Raw genomic sequence first — 17,985 nt, forward strand, 5'->3', positions numbered from 1 at the left:
TACCACATTTGGTCATACTGATCCAATAATAGAGTTTAGCTGTAAATATCATGTGTAGGTTTATAAATACTTCATCTGTTGAAGCAAATAAGTATAAATTATACCCTCACACTGATCTGCTGATCTCAGTAGCTGGCCTTGTGTCAGCATTAATGAATGTATAGGGTTGTAATTATTATATTGTTTCTTCTCCATAGACAATAATGTTCCACTACTTAAACAAGAGAAACATAAATCCAAAGTCACCTGCTGATGTCTACAGTCTTGCTAAAGGTATTTTTGAGAAAAATTCTTGAGAGTTCATGAATTTTATTAACAATTTATTTTTTATATGTTAGTGTTGCTTCTTTGTGTATCAATTTAGCAGTTAGGAGAACCGGCATTTTCATCTCTTTTTAAAATCAAACAATAAAGTGTAAAATTAGATTGAGTGCAAGATATTTTATTTCATTACTCAAATAATATTATTGCAGTCTCATGATGTCTGTTTTTATCAGGAAGTCCAAGCTTGGTGCAGCGTTTATCACTATGGCGCACCATGGATGTTCACAATGGCTGCGTAAACACCATCGTTTGGGATGATACTGGCCAATTCATCCTCTCTGGCTCTGATGACCGGAACCTTGTTATCAGGTCAGCGTCAGACTATTCTCATGTCTTGTGATCATCATTGCTTCTTTGTTGTCTTTATATGATTTTTTCAGAACTAAATGAAAAATAACTAACATTTTTGGATTTTTGTTGACCTGCAAACTTTTTCATAGCTTAATACATGCTGTAGAACGTGAGGTATAAATTTCTTTAACTAGCTAATCCCTGGCACTAGGAAGGGAGGAAGCATTTAGGCTAATGTTGAAATTGAAAATAATTCACTATCATTATTAGGTCAAAACTTGTTTATTATTTTTTTCTGTGGTATAAGTTAATGCAAAAGCTCAACATTATTTTTAAGGAGTTTACATATTTCTTATTATTCAACCTTCGTATCATTTGTTGATTATAACTTGCTTGTATTTCTCTTCAACTTAAATTCTCTATGATATTTTCAAAATATTGTGCGAATAATTTCAGCATAAATCTAACTCAATGTAAAGCATAGCACAAACAAAATATTCACTTTAGCTGGAATGTAACATACGGTGTTCCTTCTTGCATACAGTGATCCTTCTTGCCTACAGCAATCCTTTTTGCCTAGGTACAGTGATCCTTTTGCCTACAGTGATTCTTTTTGTCTATAGTGATCCTTCTTGCCTACAGTGATCCTTTTTGTCTACCGCAGTTCTTTTTGCCTACAGTGATCCTCTTTGCCTACAGCAATCCTATTTTGCCAACAGTGATCCCTTTATGAACAAGATACTGTGCACCATCCCCACCAGCCACCGCTCTAATATCTTCAGTGCAAAGTTCATGCCAGGCTGCAGCAATCAGAAGATTGTTTCATGCGCAGGCGATGGCACTATTATATACACAGGTCAGAGTTTCTAAAATATTTTTGGGATATTGAATTCATCTTGTATTTAGTTGTATTAATCACCATGCAATACATATTTTGAGTGTACTTAAATTAAAATTAAATTTGATGAGAGTAGTATTTTATTTTTCCCTAATTTTGCAGCCCAGCTGTGAACTAATGATATTTTTAATGTTATCTGCCTTATATAGAAAATTTTATTTACAATTTGCAGGTTTGAATAGTATTTTTAATTTTATGAATCCAGGTCTGTCCCGTTTCCAATTTGAATTATGCTTAGGTTAAACTTGCACTTATTGCTTTCCTTACAACGTTTGGTGAGCTTATACTTGTATTTGTTTCCAACAAGTTCTTCTGATGCTCTATGCTGATCATTTCTACGACATTGTGTTATTGCATGTATTGTATTATTCTTTATTTACAGCACATTCTTTATACTTATGGCACATTCTTTTTATTTATGGCACATTCTTTTTATTTATGGCACATTCTTTTTTATTTATGGCACATTTTTATTTTATTTATGGCACATTCTTTTTATTCACAGCACATTCTTTTTATTTATGGCACATTCTTTTTATTTATGGCACTTTTTATTTATTTATGGCACATTCTTTTCATTTACGGCACATTCTTTTCATTTTCGGCACATTCTTTTCATTTTCGGCACATTCTTGTGTAAACTTGGCGATATTCAACTATTAAACGCATTAGCATGACAAGTGATAGTTTTTGTGCAGACTTGAAGCGAGTGTCGGAGACGCGGGACTGTCGTTTCCGGTGTCACGGCAGCTCTGTGTACGACGTGGTCACCGTGCCGGGGGACAGCCACTGCTTCCTGACCTGTGGGGAGGACGCCACCGTGCGGTGCTTTGACCTCAGGGACGGCACCAGCTGCGTCAGGGAGAAGTGCAGGCAGGTCTGTATACCTATATTTGCTCCATGTCAGGATATTATTTGTGCATGTAACTCTCTATCTACCGCGTCCTGCTGATGATTAAACGAGAGACACACCAGCAGGTTTACACCTGCTGGTGGTATTACGTTAGTTCTCAATAGAATGCGCGTTTGATGGAACCGGACATACAAGCGCCACGATAAAAAGGAAGATTTTCCAAAGTTTTTTAATTCAAATGTAAATATTACCGGTAAATTTGAATTTTCACATCGCCAAAAACCAGGGCTTGCAACTTTCTAGTCCTCAATGCGATTGTTGATTTGCACAACATTAAGAGAGACTGCAAAATATTTGCTTATAAATACTTAACCAGGCACGCAGTTTTGAAACCTGAGACACCTGGGCGGTAGAGTGTACTAAACTATACGACGTAGTCTCGTATCATGATGTTACCAATAATAATATATAAACTCATGGACAGTCCGATACCATATTTCACACTTCTTTCCTTGTATTGTTATTATTATTATTTTTTAAACACATAAAATTATTTTCACCCAGTCAATTGACTGTTTTTCATTTGTTCTGGGAAAAACAAACAACATATTTGTTGGCAATATTTCTATCTGTCGATGATACAGTTTACAAAAACAGGCTCATATCTACTTGCCAATGCATTGCAGCTTGCTAATTGTTATCAATAAATCATTTCAATTACTTAGACAGTTTTCATGTATAACTTTTTTTTGCCATTGACATTCAAAGATTTTGAATTGGGTTTTACTGACCAAAAATGTTCATTCCATCATTCATGTTTTTTATTCAAATTCTTACGAACTTACTTAAAAAATTCAATGTTGTTACTTATTTGCTGTAAATTAATTAACAATGTGCAACTCATCACTTTTATTTTGGTGCCTAGTAATCAGAATTACACTACTATACCGTCAATTTTATGTGCGGTAGTTAAGACCATCAGTCTTATTTAGTTGAAAGGGGTAATATATATTAGAGTAGGTATACTTAGCCGAACATTTCTTCTGGAAAAAATGTTGGCAGGGGTTGATTGGTGAAGTACCAAATACATGTAATTTAGGAACATCCCGGAGCTTTTGCCAGTTGCCACTGGAATTAACTTTGCATTTATCCCTCACACTAAAGGGAGCAGATTAGATTCTGGAGAACAGTTACATATTTCTTAAATGTTTATCTTTGTAAACTAGCAAGTTCTCCTAGGGATTGATAATAATAATACCTGGTATAATGGGCGTTACCCCTGCAATTTAAGACTTACTTTATTCCTAATCTTATCATCCTTGCATCAAGGATACCATCCAGTAAATATTTCAAGAGTTACGAAAGTCAAAAAAGTCTCGCCGCAAGCCACGTTTGGCATGAAACTCTTATCAACACGTTGAGTGCAAAGGAGTTTTCAATTTTGAAGGAGGGTGAATTTGTATTATTAAGTAGAATTTACACCTAGTAAACTAAGTAAAATAACCTCATTATAATAAATACGGTAACTAAAAATCACATTTCAATTTTTAACAAACTCTGGCCATTTTCAGTCTAACATTAAAAATTACGTTGTATTGCGAGATAATATGCCGACTGTATTAGCATCGTGAATACGCGCTCAAATTCGCGGTGTCAGGCGTCAAACATATCAACGTTGACAAATATATGTAAAATTTGTGACTGTGAAACGCCAAGCTCTCTATTGTTGAATTAAGAATGGCTAAACGTGACCAATTCAGGCTTGATTCAACTAATGTCCTGTCACCGGAAAAGAGAGTAACCGACCTCAGATACTTAACACATTTCAGAACAATGTAAACATCTGACAGATATTAATAATATGCAATACCGGTACTTGAGAATGAATGACTTGGGTTTTGAAATATACCAAGCAGTGAACTCAGCTCTTATACCAGCCGTGGTCAGGTCCGCCCTTTTACAGCGAGACACAGTACGCCCTACGGCGGCCACGTAGCATCTTATAATTGTGTTTATTCCGAGAGACACGAGTTATCTACACTCTGAATGAGAACGATGGGTTTCTGATCAAAACTGAACAGAGTCAGGTAAATTAATTATTTCGGTGTCGTATGGTGGGGTCAGAGTAATCTTTTTTGAAATTCAGACTCGAAATTTTCAAATGTCTTCCACACGTTTAATTTGTAACTTTTACCCTGACAACGGTATAAGATTTGCATTAATTTGCAGAACGTTTTGCTAGACATGGGCTGCTCGGCGACGGCTCTGTGCCTTAACCCCGTACGGCCCTACGAGATGGCCGTAGGCACCATGGACTCCAACATCAGAGTCTACGACCGCCGCATGGTCAGGGATAATGGTGAGAGTCAGGGATAATGGTGAGACTCAGGGATAATGGTGAGTGCTTACTCAGGGATAATGGTGAGTGCTTACTCAGGGATAATGGTGAGTGCTTACTCAGGGATAATGGTGAGTGCTTACTCAGGGATAATGGTGAGTGCTTACTCAGGGATAATGGTGAGTGCTTACTCAGGGATAATGGTGATTGCTTGCTCGGGGATAATGGTGAGTGGTTACTCAGGGATAATGGTGATTGCATGCTCGGGGATAATGGTGAGTGCTTACTCAGGGATAATGCTGGGTGCTTACTCAGGGATAATGGTGAGTCTTACTCAGGGATAATGGTGAGTGGTTACTCAGGGATAATGGTGAGGGCTTACTCAGGGATAATGCTGGGTGCTTACTCAGGGATAATGGTGAGTCTTACTCAGGGATAATGGTGAGTGGTTACTCAGGGATAATGGTGAGGGCTTACTCATGGATAATGCTGGGTGCTTACTCAGGGATAATGGTGAGTCTTACTCAGGGATAATGGTGAGTGGTTACTCAGGGATAATGGTGAGTGCTTGCTCAGGGATAATGGTGGGTGCTTACTCAGGGATAATGGTGAGTGCTTACTCAGGGATAATGGTGAGTGCTTACTCAGGGATAATGGTGATTGCTTATTGCTAACATCAACAACTTGTTGCTACCATCGAATATCTGTTTATACCATCAACTACCTATTGCTACCGGCAAGAACCTATTTAGCGTAGCGCTTAAATACCATCCGTAGCGCCTAAATGCCATTCTTGCCTTCAGGCGGCCAGGTTCCCGCACGACGAAGATACAAATGAGATTGGGTGGCTTGGTTCTTTATAATCTCTGACGGTGAATATATGGCGCCGCAGACTGGTGGGAGCAAAGCTGGCGAGCTGTGATACTGCGCATGTGTCCCGCCGAGCTGAAGAGGCGGCAGCAGCGTATCACATGCCTGAGATACGACGAGCGCGCCACGCACATCCTGGCCAGCTACTCCTCTGCACATCTCTACCTCTTCGATACGCAGGTGACTTGTGGATAAGGTGCTGCCCTTTCTTTTCTTACTAATTCTTCTAATTGAAATAAATTATGGCTGCGTTCGATACTCAGGTGACTGTTGTGGATAAGGCGCTACCCTTTCTTTTCTTACTAATAGTTCTAATTGAAATAAATTATGGCTGCGTTCGATACTCAGGTGACTGTTGTGTATAAGGCGCTGCCCTTTCTTTCCTTACTAATTGTTCTAATTGAAATAAATTATGGCTGCGTTCGATACTCAGGTGACTGTTGTGGATAAGGCGCTACCCTTTCTTTTTCTTATTAATTGTTCTAATTGTAATGAATTAAGGCTGCGTCTCTTAGATAATCAGGTCCCAAGCGCTGTAATTGCTTTAATAGAACAATTTTATATTATGAGGTCCTTCTCACATATTGCGTTCTGTTGCCTTGCGTTCGTACGCATCAACTTTTTTGGCCTTGAGGTCATGATGCATTAAGTTTTGAAATAATTAAATTCTTCACGCATCAAGCTCCCGATGCATCAAGCTCTTGACTCACCAAGCTCTTGACTCATCAAGCTCTTGACTCACCAAGCTCTTGACTTACCAAGCTCTTGACTCACTGCAAGCCCACGCTACTGGTCCAGGGGTTCACACATTAACCCCCCGGTTAACCCCACAGACGCGGCGTCACGAGCGCTTGAGCCCCCAGCGTGGGGAGCAGCAGGGGGCGGCAGAGGGGGAGGAGGGTGGGGGGCTCATGGGGGTGATGAAGAGACTGCGGCTGCGGGGGGACTGGTCCGACACCGGCCCCCAGGCCAGACCGGAGAGACTGGCCAGTCCGCAGAATCCCGCAGGTCAGCAGCATGATTTGTTTGCAGACTTATTACCTTATCTATGTTATAAAACGTAATTACATATCATAATTATTATTCTTATCTCATTGTTATCTACCCGCCTCTTCTAATTTAAAACTGCATAACTTTCATAACTTTAACCTATTTTTCCCCCTCTTAATTTTAACCTCTTAACACCTCTTGACTTGAGATTTTTTACCTCTCATAATTTTAATCTTTTTACTTGATAAGAATTTCAACAAACGCGATAGGTCCAAAGAATAGCTACACAACACTAGAGACTATTGTCGATGCCCTGAATAAGACAACCGTTCCTTTTGGTTAAAAGAAAGTGGTGAAATTGCTCGTGCAACATAATGAAACAGCCATAGTGCGTCGCGGGAGCAACACGATGAAACAGCCATATGTGCGTTGCGGGAGCAACACGTAAAATATTAAGTGATCTCAAGTAAAGTCCTGAGCAAATTGCACGGACATATCTTGGCGTACAGTTCCGAGTGTAGTAGTTACTGCTGGTCGTCAAACGTACTAATTCTTTAATTTTTATTTAAAAAACTATTAATAAGGAGGTCTATGTAAACAAAAGTTCTTTATATTTAAAGATGAATGCTTGTAACTTTCAAAATTGTAAGAAGAAAGTTAGCACCACCGCTTTGAAAATGTATAGTTTGAAGTGATGCCGCGTTTGTCCTTCACATTATGAAACAGTGTCGGATATTGTCACTTCATAGCTTAAGTTATTATGTTGGCTCCTATGTACGATAAGACATTATACTTATAATTTGAAAGGATTTTAATAGTACGTGATAAAATTTACTTTTGGCAGGCGAGTTTTGATGGTAGCCAGATAGCAAGTTATATTTAATGCGTGCATCCACCACTGTCATATCCTCAGCTCCAGTAAAAATCAGCCAATATAAACTGACGTACGTAGTCGTTGCACGTTTGCTAAGCCTCCATGTTTATCGTCACCGCCCGTGTGTGCAGCGCTGTCATTTTTCAAACCAAATACCCTGATACTCATTTATTGTTCTCAGTCCTCTTTTTACAAAGTTTCGATCGTGGCAGAATTATTTGGGCAAGCTATTGGTAGAAAATAGGATTACTTCTTTGGAATCAAATCTGCTGCTTAACGTTCCTCTTTTTTATCTTTTTCATTTTCTTACACGAGGACAGACTATGCCCTAATCCCTTAATCCTCCTAAGTATTTATATTGTAATTATTTGGCAAATTCTCATTATTTTTAAGTGTTGATAAACCTTTCCCATTCTCTATTACCGATCGAATATCGCGGGCTGTTTAAATCTGCCAATTGACTTCCTGAGAAACCCGCGAACCGGTGAAGACTTGCGAATGATTCTTCTCATTAATATTTCTTAAACCGTGAAATGTGAATCGAAGATTACAGTATCTCTGTCTCTCTTCTGGCGCACTGGTGATGTTCCAATATTAACCCAAGAACTGGCAACTAGATAGATAGACAATTGCGGCGGTGGTCTAAATTTATATTCCAACCTCTTATGATGTGCTCCAAGGTGTGATAGCCACAATATCATAGACGGACAGATGTTCTTTATACATGCCAAACTTCAAGCATGGCCTTAGAGTAGATCTTGACCACGTATTTGATCTCATACGTGATTACTTGGAGGTCGTGCGTCGAATGGCACATGAACCTGAAGAAATTGATTAGTAAGTTGTTTTAGAATGGGGACCAATGGGTGTATTTTGACTCAGATGTACGAATAATGACAATGTGTTGAATTACAGGAGCGCTGGGCCAGGCTCGCCCCACGCTGCAGGGGGCGCTGATGCAGCGCATGTCCAGCATGTTATCAAGAATGCTCTCCAGCAGCCCTCCTCCTTCTACCCAGTCACCTCTTCTCCGCATGCCTGCTCCTCATGCTCCTCATGCCCCTCGTCTTAGTGCTTCCCAAAACCTGGCATCTTCCACAGCGCCATCTTCATCCGATCCTGCCTCGTCCACAGCGCCATCTTCATCCGACCCCGCCTCGTCCACAGCGCCATCTTCATCCGTTCCCGCATCGTCCACAGCGCCACCTTCATCCGTTCCTGCTTCGTCCACAGCGCCATCTTCACCCGTTCCCGCCTCGTCTACAAGTAATCAGCCTCACCTTGAACACGGCGACGATACTGACTTCCACAACCCTTTCTCCAGTCCCCATAACCCTCACCCCATCCCTCATAACCCTAACCCCACCCCCCATAACCCTCACCCCGTCCCCCACAACCCTCACCCGATGTCTCAAGAGACCGACTTCATGCCTCATGATTCATACTCGATGTCTCACGACGACCACAGCTTATCAACAATTCAAGAAACTTTTCGAGACCTTCGACAAGATTTCATCAATCGGTGAGTTTCAAGTATTGCTTCTACTAAAACAGTCCAATATTTGGCTACAAAAAGTTAAATTTGTCCTGTTCGAGACCTAGTGTAAACTGATTTGGAAAATCTGAATTTCAAAATACAAAATGTGTGAGATCAAAAATTATTTCTTGAACTTAGTGTCTGTCTAGGTGTACATTGTCCGTTTTTTATTCTTTTTCTATACGTTTTTTATGTGATGTAAATCAGAATCGGCTAAATATTCCATTAATTAGGTGACTCTGTGAATAAAGCTTAGATAATTGTGATTTTTGTTTATATTTAATATTAGACATAGCTTGTGTAAAGTTGTGAAGAAGGCCCGCGTGACGTTAAGCAATTATAGGCAGGATGTGAAGTTGGGGTAGTAAAAAACCGTTAGGCGAGTTTGTGTATAATTCGTAATGGCCGAGGGTATCGAAAGGGTTAATCTTTGTTTGAATTTGCGGTACTTGCAGACACCACGTGGACCCCAGCGTGTGTTTGTCGTACTCGCGTGCCGGCACATCGTCCAGCAGCATCACTCTACGCAAGCCTGATGAAGCCCCACCCACACATTTCCCTGAGTGTTCCGAGCCCTGGCCACCCGCGACTCCCAGCTCTAGCTCACGTCCAGAGGGTGACCTGGACTCATCGAGCGCTACACTCACGAGAGACAGCGAAACTAATTCATTAGACGTGATCTCAAGTCCAGCAAACGGTCCACCGTGCAGCCGATCTTGTACAGACAATTCCAGTGGTCGTCCATGCACGGTCGAAACTGGGCAAGCAGATGGCTGTGCTCGTCCCAGAAATGAAGGGGGTGTCCTCACCACCACAACTTCCATGGCGACCTCAGCAATCGGCCACCGAGACGATCTGAAGGCGTCCACGTCAGCCGCCGCCGCTACGCCTGCATATGAAGCTGCAGGTCTTGTACGGGGCGCGGGCGAGCAAATGTTGGTTTAATGCCACGCAATACAATGAAGTTGTTATAGTATGGTATGCCTTATGAATGTGAGGTGGTTGTTATTAGTGTGGCAGGTCTTATGAATGTGTGGTAGTTGTTATTAGTGTGGTAGACCTTATGAATATGCAGTGCTTATTTATTTTATTTCAGTCGTTCAGTCGAGTGTAGTTGGCCACACATAACTTCTCATGTTTGTGATGATGTTTGTGCATCAATGTGTATGAGACACATAACACGATGAAGGTTCATGAAACGCAATCACAATGCAGTTTTATGAAACGTGTTCACGATGTTAATTCATGAGACGCACATTCGTGAGAGGCGCACATGATATATGATCATAAATGCGTACACGAATCAATGCAAGCAGGAAACTCACAAGTGACGACCTCACGCTCCTATAATTCTCTGTTGCTCATTAATCTCTGACGGCCGTGCAGAGACCAGCGAGCCTGGCACGTCTGGGGTCTCTGGTGGCGGTCGAGCGCAACACCGCCGCTCACGGTCCCCCGACACCGACGGTGCGACTTGTGATCCTCATCAACATTGGGACATTTTAGCTCTTAGTGTGCTGAGTGTCACTCTTGTTACCAGGCCCTTAGATACAAATAACATTGATGACGGTTACTATATTTGTGAAGATTAACGCTCTGTGTACTGAATAATACTATCGTTCATTTCTCTTAAGAACAATTCACTTCTTATTTGTAATTAATGTCTGCAGACTCGAGCGAAGACGAGGAACGCACCAGCCGCGCCGCCAAGCCCAGGTGACTGATTATTATTATTAGATTCTTGTGTTGTTGTCGTGAGATTCTTAGGTTATTGTCGTGAGATTCTTGTGTTATTGTTGTGAGATTCTTGTGTTGTTGTCGTGAGATTCTTGTGTTATTAGCATGCGATTCTTGTGTTATTGTCGTGCGATTCTTGTGTTATTGTCGTGAGATTCTTGTGTTATTGTCGTGAGATTTTTGTGTTATTGTCGTGAGATTCTTGTGTTGTTGTCGTGAGATTCTTGTGTTATTGTCATGAGATTCTTGTGTTATTGTCGTGAGATTCTTGTGTTATTGTTGTGAGATTATTGTGTTATTGTCGTGAGATTCTTGTGTTATATTCGTGAGATTCTTGTGTTGTTGTCGTGAGATTCTTGTGTTATTAGCATGCGATTCTTGTGTTATTGTCGTGCGATTCTTGTGTTATTGTCGTAAGATTCTTGTGTTATTGTCGTGAGATTTTTGTGTTATTGTCGTGAGATTTTTGTGTTATTGTCGTAAGATTTTTGTGTTGTCATTTTCTGTTTATGAACATCTTGTCTCAATGTTAAATATGCGTCGTGAAAACCGAACAATAAGCTGATAATTTTCATGCTCTGCAGCCGTTTTTATGAATAATTGTGAACCATGAGTCGCTCGACAACTTGAGCAATGTTCACTTAGTCGTCTCTGCGAAATGTTTGACGTGTCGTAAAGTAATGTTTGGCGTGTCGTAAAGTAATGTTTGGCGTGTCAAAATGTTTGACGCTGGACGCATCATAATGTTTGACATGTTATAATGTTTGATGCAACGTAATGTTTGAAGTGGCGCAATGTTTGACGTGTCCTAATGTTTAACGTGTCGTAATGTTAGACTTGTTTTGATGTTTGACGCGTCGTAATGTTTGACGTGTTGTAATGTTTGACGCGTCGTAATGTCTGCGGTGTCGTAATGTTTGACATGTCGTAATATTTGACTTGTCTTGATGTTTGACGTGTCGTAATGTTTGACGTGACGTAATGTTAGATGTAACTTAATGTTTGAAGTGTCGTAATGTTTGACATGTCGTAATATTTGACTTGTCATAATGTTTGATGTGTCGTAATGTTTGACTTGTCTTGATGTTTGACGCGTCGTAATGTTTGACGTGTCGTATTGTTTGACGTGTCGTAATGTTTGACGTGTCTTAAATTTGACTTGTCTTGATGTTTGACGTGTCGTAATGTTTGATGCATCGAAATGTTTGACGCGTCAAAATGTTTGATGTGTCGTAATGTTTGACGCGTCGTAATGTTTGACGCATCATAATGTTTGACGCGTCGTAATGTTTAACGTGTCGTAATGTTTGAAGTGTCGTGATGTTTGACATGTCGTGATGTTTGACATGTCGCAATGTTTGACGCGTTGTAATATTTGACGCGTTGTAATGTCTGAGGTGTCGTAATGTTTGACTTGCCTTGATGTTTGACGTGTCATAATGTTTGACTTGTCGCAATGTTTGACGTGTCGTAATGTTTGACATGTCGTAATGTTTGACATGTCTTAATGTTTGACGTGTTGTAATGTTTGACATGTCTTAATGTTTGACGTGTTGTAATGTTTGACTTGTCTTGATGTTTGACGTGTCGTTCTGTTTGACTTGTCTTGATGTTTGACATGTCGTAATGTTTGACTTGTCTTGATTTTTTACGTGTCTTCATGATTGTAGTGTCGTAATTTATGACGTGTTGTAATGTTTGACGAGTAGTGAGGTTTGACTTGTCGTAATATTTAAAGTATCGTAATGTTTGTGCCGCAGCACGCGCAGTCGCGTGGCCCGCGCCCTGCAGCAGCACGTCAAGAAGATGAAGGAGGAGGCAGCGATGCGCGTGGACGGCCCCGCAGACCTACTCGTGCCCCACGCGCTGCACACGCGCACCTACGTGGGCCACCGCAACTCCAGGTCACCATACCGCGATGTCGACGCGCGTTGCTTCAGCCTTGGAGAAACGAATTTAGAAAAATGAATTGTTCACACTATACAAATAGTGACACTTAATGTATGAAGCTCTGATACGCGCTTTTTAGGGACTAGCTGGCTTATGATGGCCTGCGCTAGGGCGATAAGTGCGTTGTTTTTTGGACAAATTCTCACTAATTTCTGTGAGTGTGGGTTCGATTCTTGTCATGAGGTGATGATTTGAAGTTAGCACGCCAGTGTCGCAGTGGATGAAGTTGCCCAGAACTCATCATTAGACCTGAAGGGGCAACAGCGGGGCACGGCTAGCTGATGGTTGGACAGGTGGGAGTGAAGGGAGAGTCTGCTTTATTGTGGTGGCTTGGGTGCGAGTAGGTAAAGCCATTCAATGTTCTCCTCTACCATTAAAATATAGCCCTTATTAGCTCCTGTCTCTTATACACATCTAGATGTGTATAAGAGACAGTACGTGGGCCACCGCAACTCCAGGTCACCATACCGCGATGTCGACGAACGCATTCAGAAAAGTGAATTGTTCACACTATACAAATAGTGACATGTAATGTATGAAGCTTTGATACGCGCTTTTTAGGGACTAGCTGACTTAGGAGGACCCGCACTAAAGTGAAAAGGTGCATCGCTATTTGGACAAATTCTCACTAGTGTCTGTGAGTGTGGGTTTGATTCCTGGCTTGGGGTTATGATCTGAAGGCGGCACGCCAGTGTCGCAGTGGACGAAGTCGCCCAGAAGTCATCATTAGACCAGGGGGCGACAGCGGGGCACGGCTGGCTGATGGTTGGACGGGTGGGAGTGAAGTGAGAGTCTGCTGTATTGTGGTGGCTTGGGTACGTGTAGATAAAGCCATTCAATGTTCTCCTCTACCATTAAAATATAGCCCTCATTACCTCGAGTTGTTGTTTCACGTTGGTGAAAAGTTGGTTATGGTTTCAAGCTGGGGTTTCACGTACATTTTTGTGTTGAACATTCTGTAAATTTGTGTTTGAAATAATTTCTTGGAGTAATATTTTCACAAGCATGTCGCTAACATATTTATTCTAAATATCTCATCAGTAACACGCTCTATAGTCATGTGTTGTATAAACATGATAGCACTTGGCATAATGATATAATTCGTCCAGTCGCCTGTCGCCATAAACATCCCACGCAATCACCTAATCACATGTCTTTAGTAAACATGTCTTAACATCAATTTCATCTATAACCTCTGTATTTATTATCTTGCCACAACCTGACTTAAGTATGCCTTGTGTATCATAGGAACTTGCTTAAACATGACTTGCTTATTGCAGAACGATGATCAAGGAAGCCTGTTTCTGGGGCTCTGACCACGTGATGTCAGGCTCAGACTGCGGCCGCATCTTCGTATGGGAGCGCAGCACGCAGCGCCTCGTGATGCTCCTCGACGCCGACCGTCGCGTCGTAAACTGCGTACGCCCGCACCCCAGCCTCCCCCTGCTGGCCTCTTCAGGCATCGACTACGACCTCAAGCTCTGGATGCCGCTGCTGCCTGAGCCCACCTTCGACGAGGAGAGGGCGGCAGAGGTTGGTTGTGTGCCGAGACCTCAAGCTCTGGATGCCGCTGCTGGAGGGCTATTGTGAGACTGGTGGTGCGTGCAGGTGATACAGTGCAACGAGTTGCTGCTGGAGGGCTATTGTGTACTGTGGAGGGCTATTGTGTGACACGTCATTGTGTATTGTGTGGTGCGTGCAGGTGATGCAGTGCAACGAGGTGCTGCTGGAGGAGACGCGCGACACCGTCACCGTACCTGCCGCCTTCATGATCCGCGTCCTGACGAGCCTCAACCAAATGCGGCGCGCCCCACGAGACGAGCCTCCCGCCAGGGAGCTTGTCAGCGACAATGACGATGACGACAGCGACGAGGAGCTCTGAGGGCGGGTCTGGCGGGGCTGTGGCTCCTGCTTCAGCAGTACCTGAGGATGGTGGAGGCCTCTGCAACACAAATGTAGTGAGTTCTTGTGAGCCTAAGGCTCATGGATCCTCATTCTGATCAGCACGAAACTAATTTCCCCAGACTCGTTCATTCACTTTAATTTAAAAGTTGTCATTCATCGACTTTCTCTGCTAATCGAAATTATTGGTTGTTTTTAGTTCAAATTTGACGTCATTTGAGTAGCGCTCCATTTGTTTTGTCTCTCAACTTCCGCGTTGAACCGATAAAACCTGTGTCTTAACCTCAGTTTAAGCTTGAAACTGTTAATTTCTACGACTAGAGTCCATTGCTTGGAATTTGTCACCTCTCTCTTTGTTCTACTCATCTTAACATTAGTTTCTTAAAGTTGAATCAACTTTTCGTTTCCGTTTTAGCCCATTTGAAACTTCTGCTCAGCTGGTGTTTAATCACCGAATCCTCTTCCTATACTCTTTTCCAGCTCATTGGAAGCCTAACATGCCATGCTGCTTAGGGCATTGTTTTATTAGGTAGGTTGTTTTTAAGTTGATTTTCCAGTAATACTTCACTTTTATTTACGTGAAGTATTACTGGATTCAATGTTTTACTACAGCGCGTCCTGTGCAGGGGCGCTGACCTCCGACACAGACTTGATACGGAACACCGGGCTTTTGGAATGCGACAGTAATGGAGGCTCGTGGAAACTGGACAGCAACAATAATGAAGACTTGTGGACAACAATAATAATGAAGGCTCATGGACAGTAACAATAATGAAGACTTATGGACAGTTACAATATAATGAAGGCTCATGGACAGCAACAATAATGAAGCTGATGGACAGCAACAATAATGAAGGCTCATGGACAGCAACAAAAAATGAAAGCTGGTGGCACAGCGTTGCCTGTAAAATCGCGTCTGTGGAGTCTCACTGTACTGTGTTTTGGTGGAGCACGATTCTTGCCCTTGTTACATTAATGAGCTTTTGGTCTACGGATATTATCTCATTTGGGTCCGCTGAATCACATTATTTAACTGGATGCAAGTGTTACCATTTATACCTTTACAGTAATAATTTATAGCTAAGCGCTTTAACAATGGCCTTAATTTTTAGATCCAGGTTGCAGTGCTCTTCATTTCCTGTTGTTTTTTAAACTTACTTGCTAGTGATCGCAAACCAAATAATCGAAATAAAGTCAGTATCGAAAATGCTTTGCAAGTCTTACTTAATTCAGACTACCGTATTCTCGGCCTAGCCAAAAAATGTTTTGAACAAACCTGTCCAGGATATCTTCCAAATTTGCCATAAGAAACGTCGTTTAGTTGTTACTCGTCAAGTTCATGTTCCCGTATATCATGCTCCCTTACGTTTGGAAACGATTTTTCAGTTTTTAAACTCTTAATTTAATTGTTACTTTATTTAGATTGCGTTGTCCCTCAAGCCTGGTCCGCTTATGCTGGCCATATTTTGTTCAGCGTCGACCTACAGAATTGCCTTCTTGGCAATCCTGTGGAAGCATCTTACGCTTGTCCAGCTTGTGGTTTTTTGATGTTTGTGAGAGTTATTTGTTTTATCCAATAATCGCTCGAGCTCATTGGTGTTTGTGTCCGACGTCTACATCGCTGGACGCACCGAGTGCACGTCTACATCGCTGGACGCACCGAGTGCACGTCTACACCGCAGGTCGCACCGAGTGCACGTCCACATCGCAGGTCGCACCGAGTGCACGTGCCTGGTGCACGTATAAGTCGACGCATTTCTCCGTGCTCGGTGGTGCGGCTCTTAACTCTTCACTCTGCCACAGCGCCTCGCGTGGAGGAAGTTGATGACGTGTTCAGTTCTTCTAGTCGAATTCTCCAAGTATTATTACTCGATGTTATCATTTTTATTTATATAGCGTTAAGTTATTATTTAGTTTATAGCTTTGCACTAGGGAGCTGTTGACGAACAAATTACTGCAGTTGTCGCCTGAATTGTTCGCTTAGATCACACTTAAAGTTTAGGAAATTTTGGCTTTGAAGCATCAGGTCTTCATAATTCGTCAAGTCAGTCCCATTCTTCGATAAATTTAACTGTAATCGTATCAGTTGTCAGGCCTAGAATCATCTATCAATTTTGCTTTATGTTTTCTCATATAGAGCGAATAAGAGTTTCTTACAATTAACAGTAGTTGCGGCTTCGAACATCACAACGGCGGTGCCTTAATCAAGACTATACTCTGAACTAACTCCAACCTTCTGTGTGTGTGCAACTCCGACTCGAACGCTTCATTGTACTTCACAGGCGTCACGAGTCAGACTTGTATTCTAGTCCACCTGAGTAGTTATGCACCTAACCTTAAGAGTATCCAGTCATACCTATTACTGTAATTACCAGGACAGGTGTTGTTTTGCCTGTTCTTTGTCCTCGCGTAAGTCACTTAGCAATATTTATTTCAACTTTTCTTCCCTCTCTTTCTTCGGAGAGACAATAACAGTTTTGTTAATTTTACGTTATTTCTAACAAGAATTTAATAATCTTAACATATTTCTTGCCTCTTCTTCCAATTCTTTCTCCCAGTTGACGAGCTCCTCATGTCATGTCGTCCAATAGGACGACATGACATGTATCAACATAAATTGTTGACATGTATCAACAATTGTAGCAACGTGTATCAACAATTTAGGTTCATGTTTTCAACCTTCTTGTTTGAACTTTTACCCGACGGCCCCATGCTATGACGGCCCAGGTTGTGTCCTGACCCTTGAGCCGTCTTCAAATCGTCGTACGAGCTTGTTTCTATGCTAATATTTATTGAGTTCAACCCTCTTAAACATACTCACTACTTCTGAGGAAGGATGAGGTGCAGATGGCCCATCATTGTGTAAATATCAACTGTTCATTTTTGTCGTTGATCACAACTCTTGGTCGCTCAAAAGGTCTTGTTTTAACTCTATTCCTCCCTCTATTCTCTATTCCTGATGAAGCGATGAGTGCTACGCCTACGCGACCAAATTAGTCAAGGAACGGGATTATATCCGTCCAGTAATTAAGGCCGAACAGCGCGAGACTCCACACATTGTTTTCTCGAAATTAAAACTTTAGTGGAGTATTGCTCAAACCTCTTCTACTTTCTTCGCCTTTGGTTGTAATTTAAGTTTTTTGCTCAAACTTTCATGTTCACCCGTTCTGATGATTATCTCAGGATGGTTTTCTGTCAAGACAGTGCAGAATCAATAGCTTCGATTCGCGAAATTGAACAGGAATAACCCCTGGGCTTCTCTGCAGATTCTTTCAAAATTTTCCAGTGAATGAAAAACAAAGCTCTTCTTTAATTATATTTTATTTAAGGGTAAAATTGAAAGACGCCAAGAACTCTTATTTTCTTATTACGATTAAGACTGTACAAAATCATTAAGTATAAATTTACAGCAATATACACA

The 17,985-nt window shown here is 41.6% G+C and overlaps 1 protein-coding gene across 1 annotated transcript; it reads left to right on the forward strand.

The window, feature by feature from the left end:
* Positions 1–16,479, forward strand: LOC108678183 (DDB1- and CUL4-associated factor 6). The gene is given in 18 exon segments (XM_047882796.1): positions 1–273; positions 498–633; positions 1,335–1,471; positions 2,212–2,390; positions 4,596–4,725; positions 5,597–5,754; positions 6,408–6,458; positions 6,460–6,489; positions 6,492–6,582; positions 8,354–8,960; positions 9,431–9,882; positions 10,362–10,442; positions 10,646–10,691; positions 12,473–12,642; positions 13,081–13,120; positions 13,943–14,195; positions 14,365–14,620; positions 15,191–16,479. Coding segments are annotated over 17 exon segments (2,811 nt in total). The 5' UTR covers positions 1–203; the 3' UTR covers positions 14,545–14,620; positions 15,191–16,479.
* The last annotated feature ends 1,506 nt before the right edge of the window (positions 16,480–17,985 follow it).

This window comes from Hyalella azteca, unplaced genomic scaffold, assembly GCF_000764305.2.
Source record: "Hyalella azteca isolate HAZT.00-mixed unplaced genomic scaffold, Hazt_2.0.2 contig11305, whole genome shotgun sequence".
Taxonomy (NCBI): Eukaryota; Metazoa; Arthropoda; class Malacostraca; order Amphipoda; family Hyalellidae; genus Hyalella; species Hyalella azteca.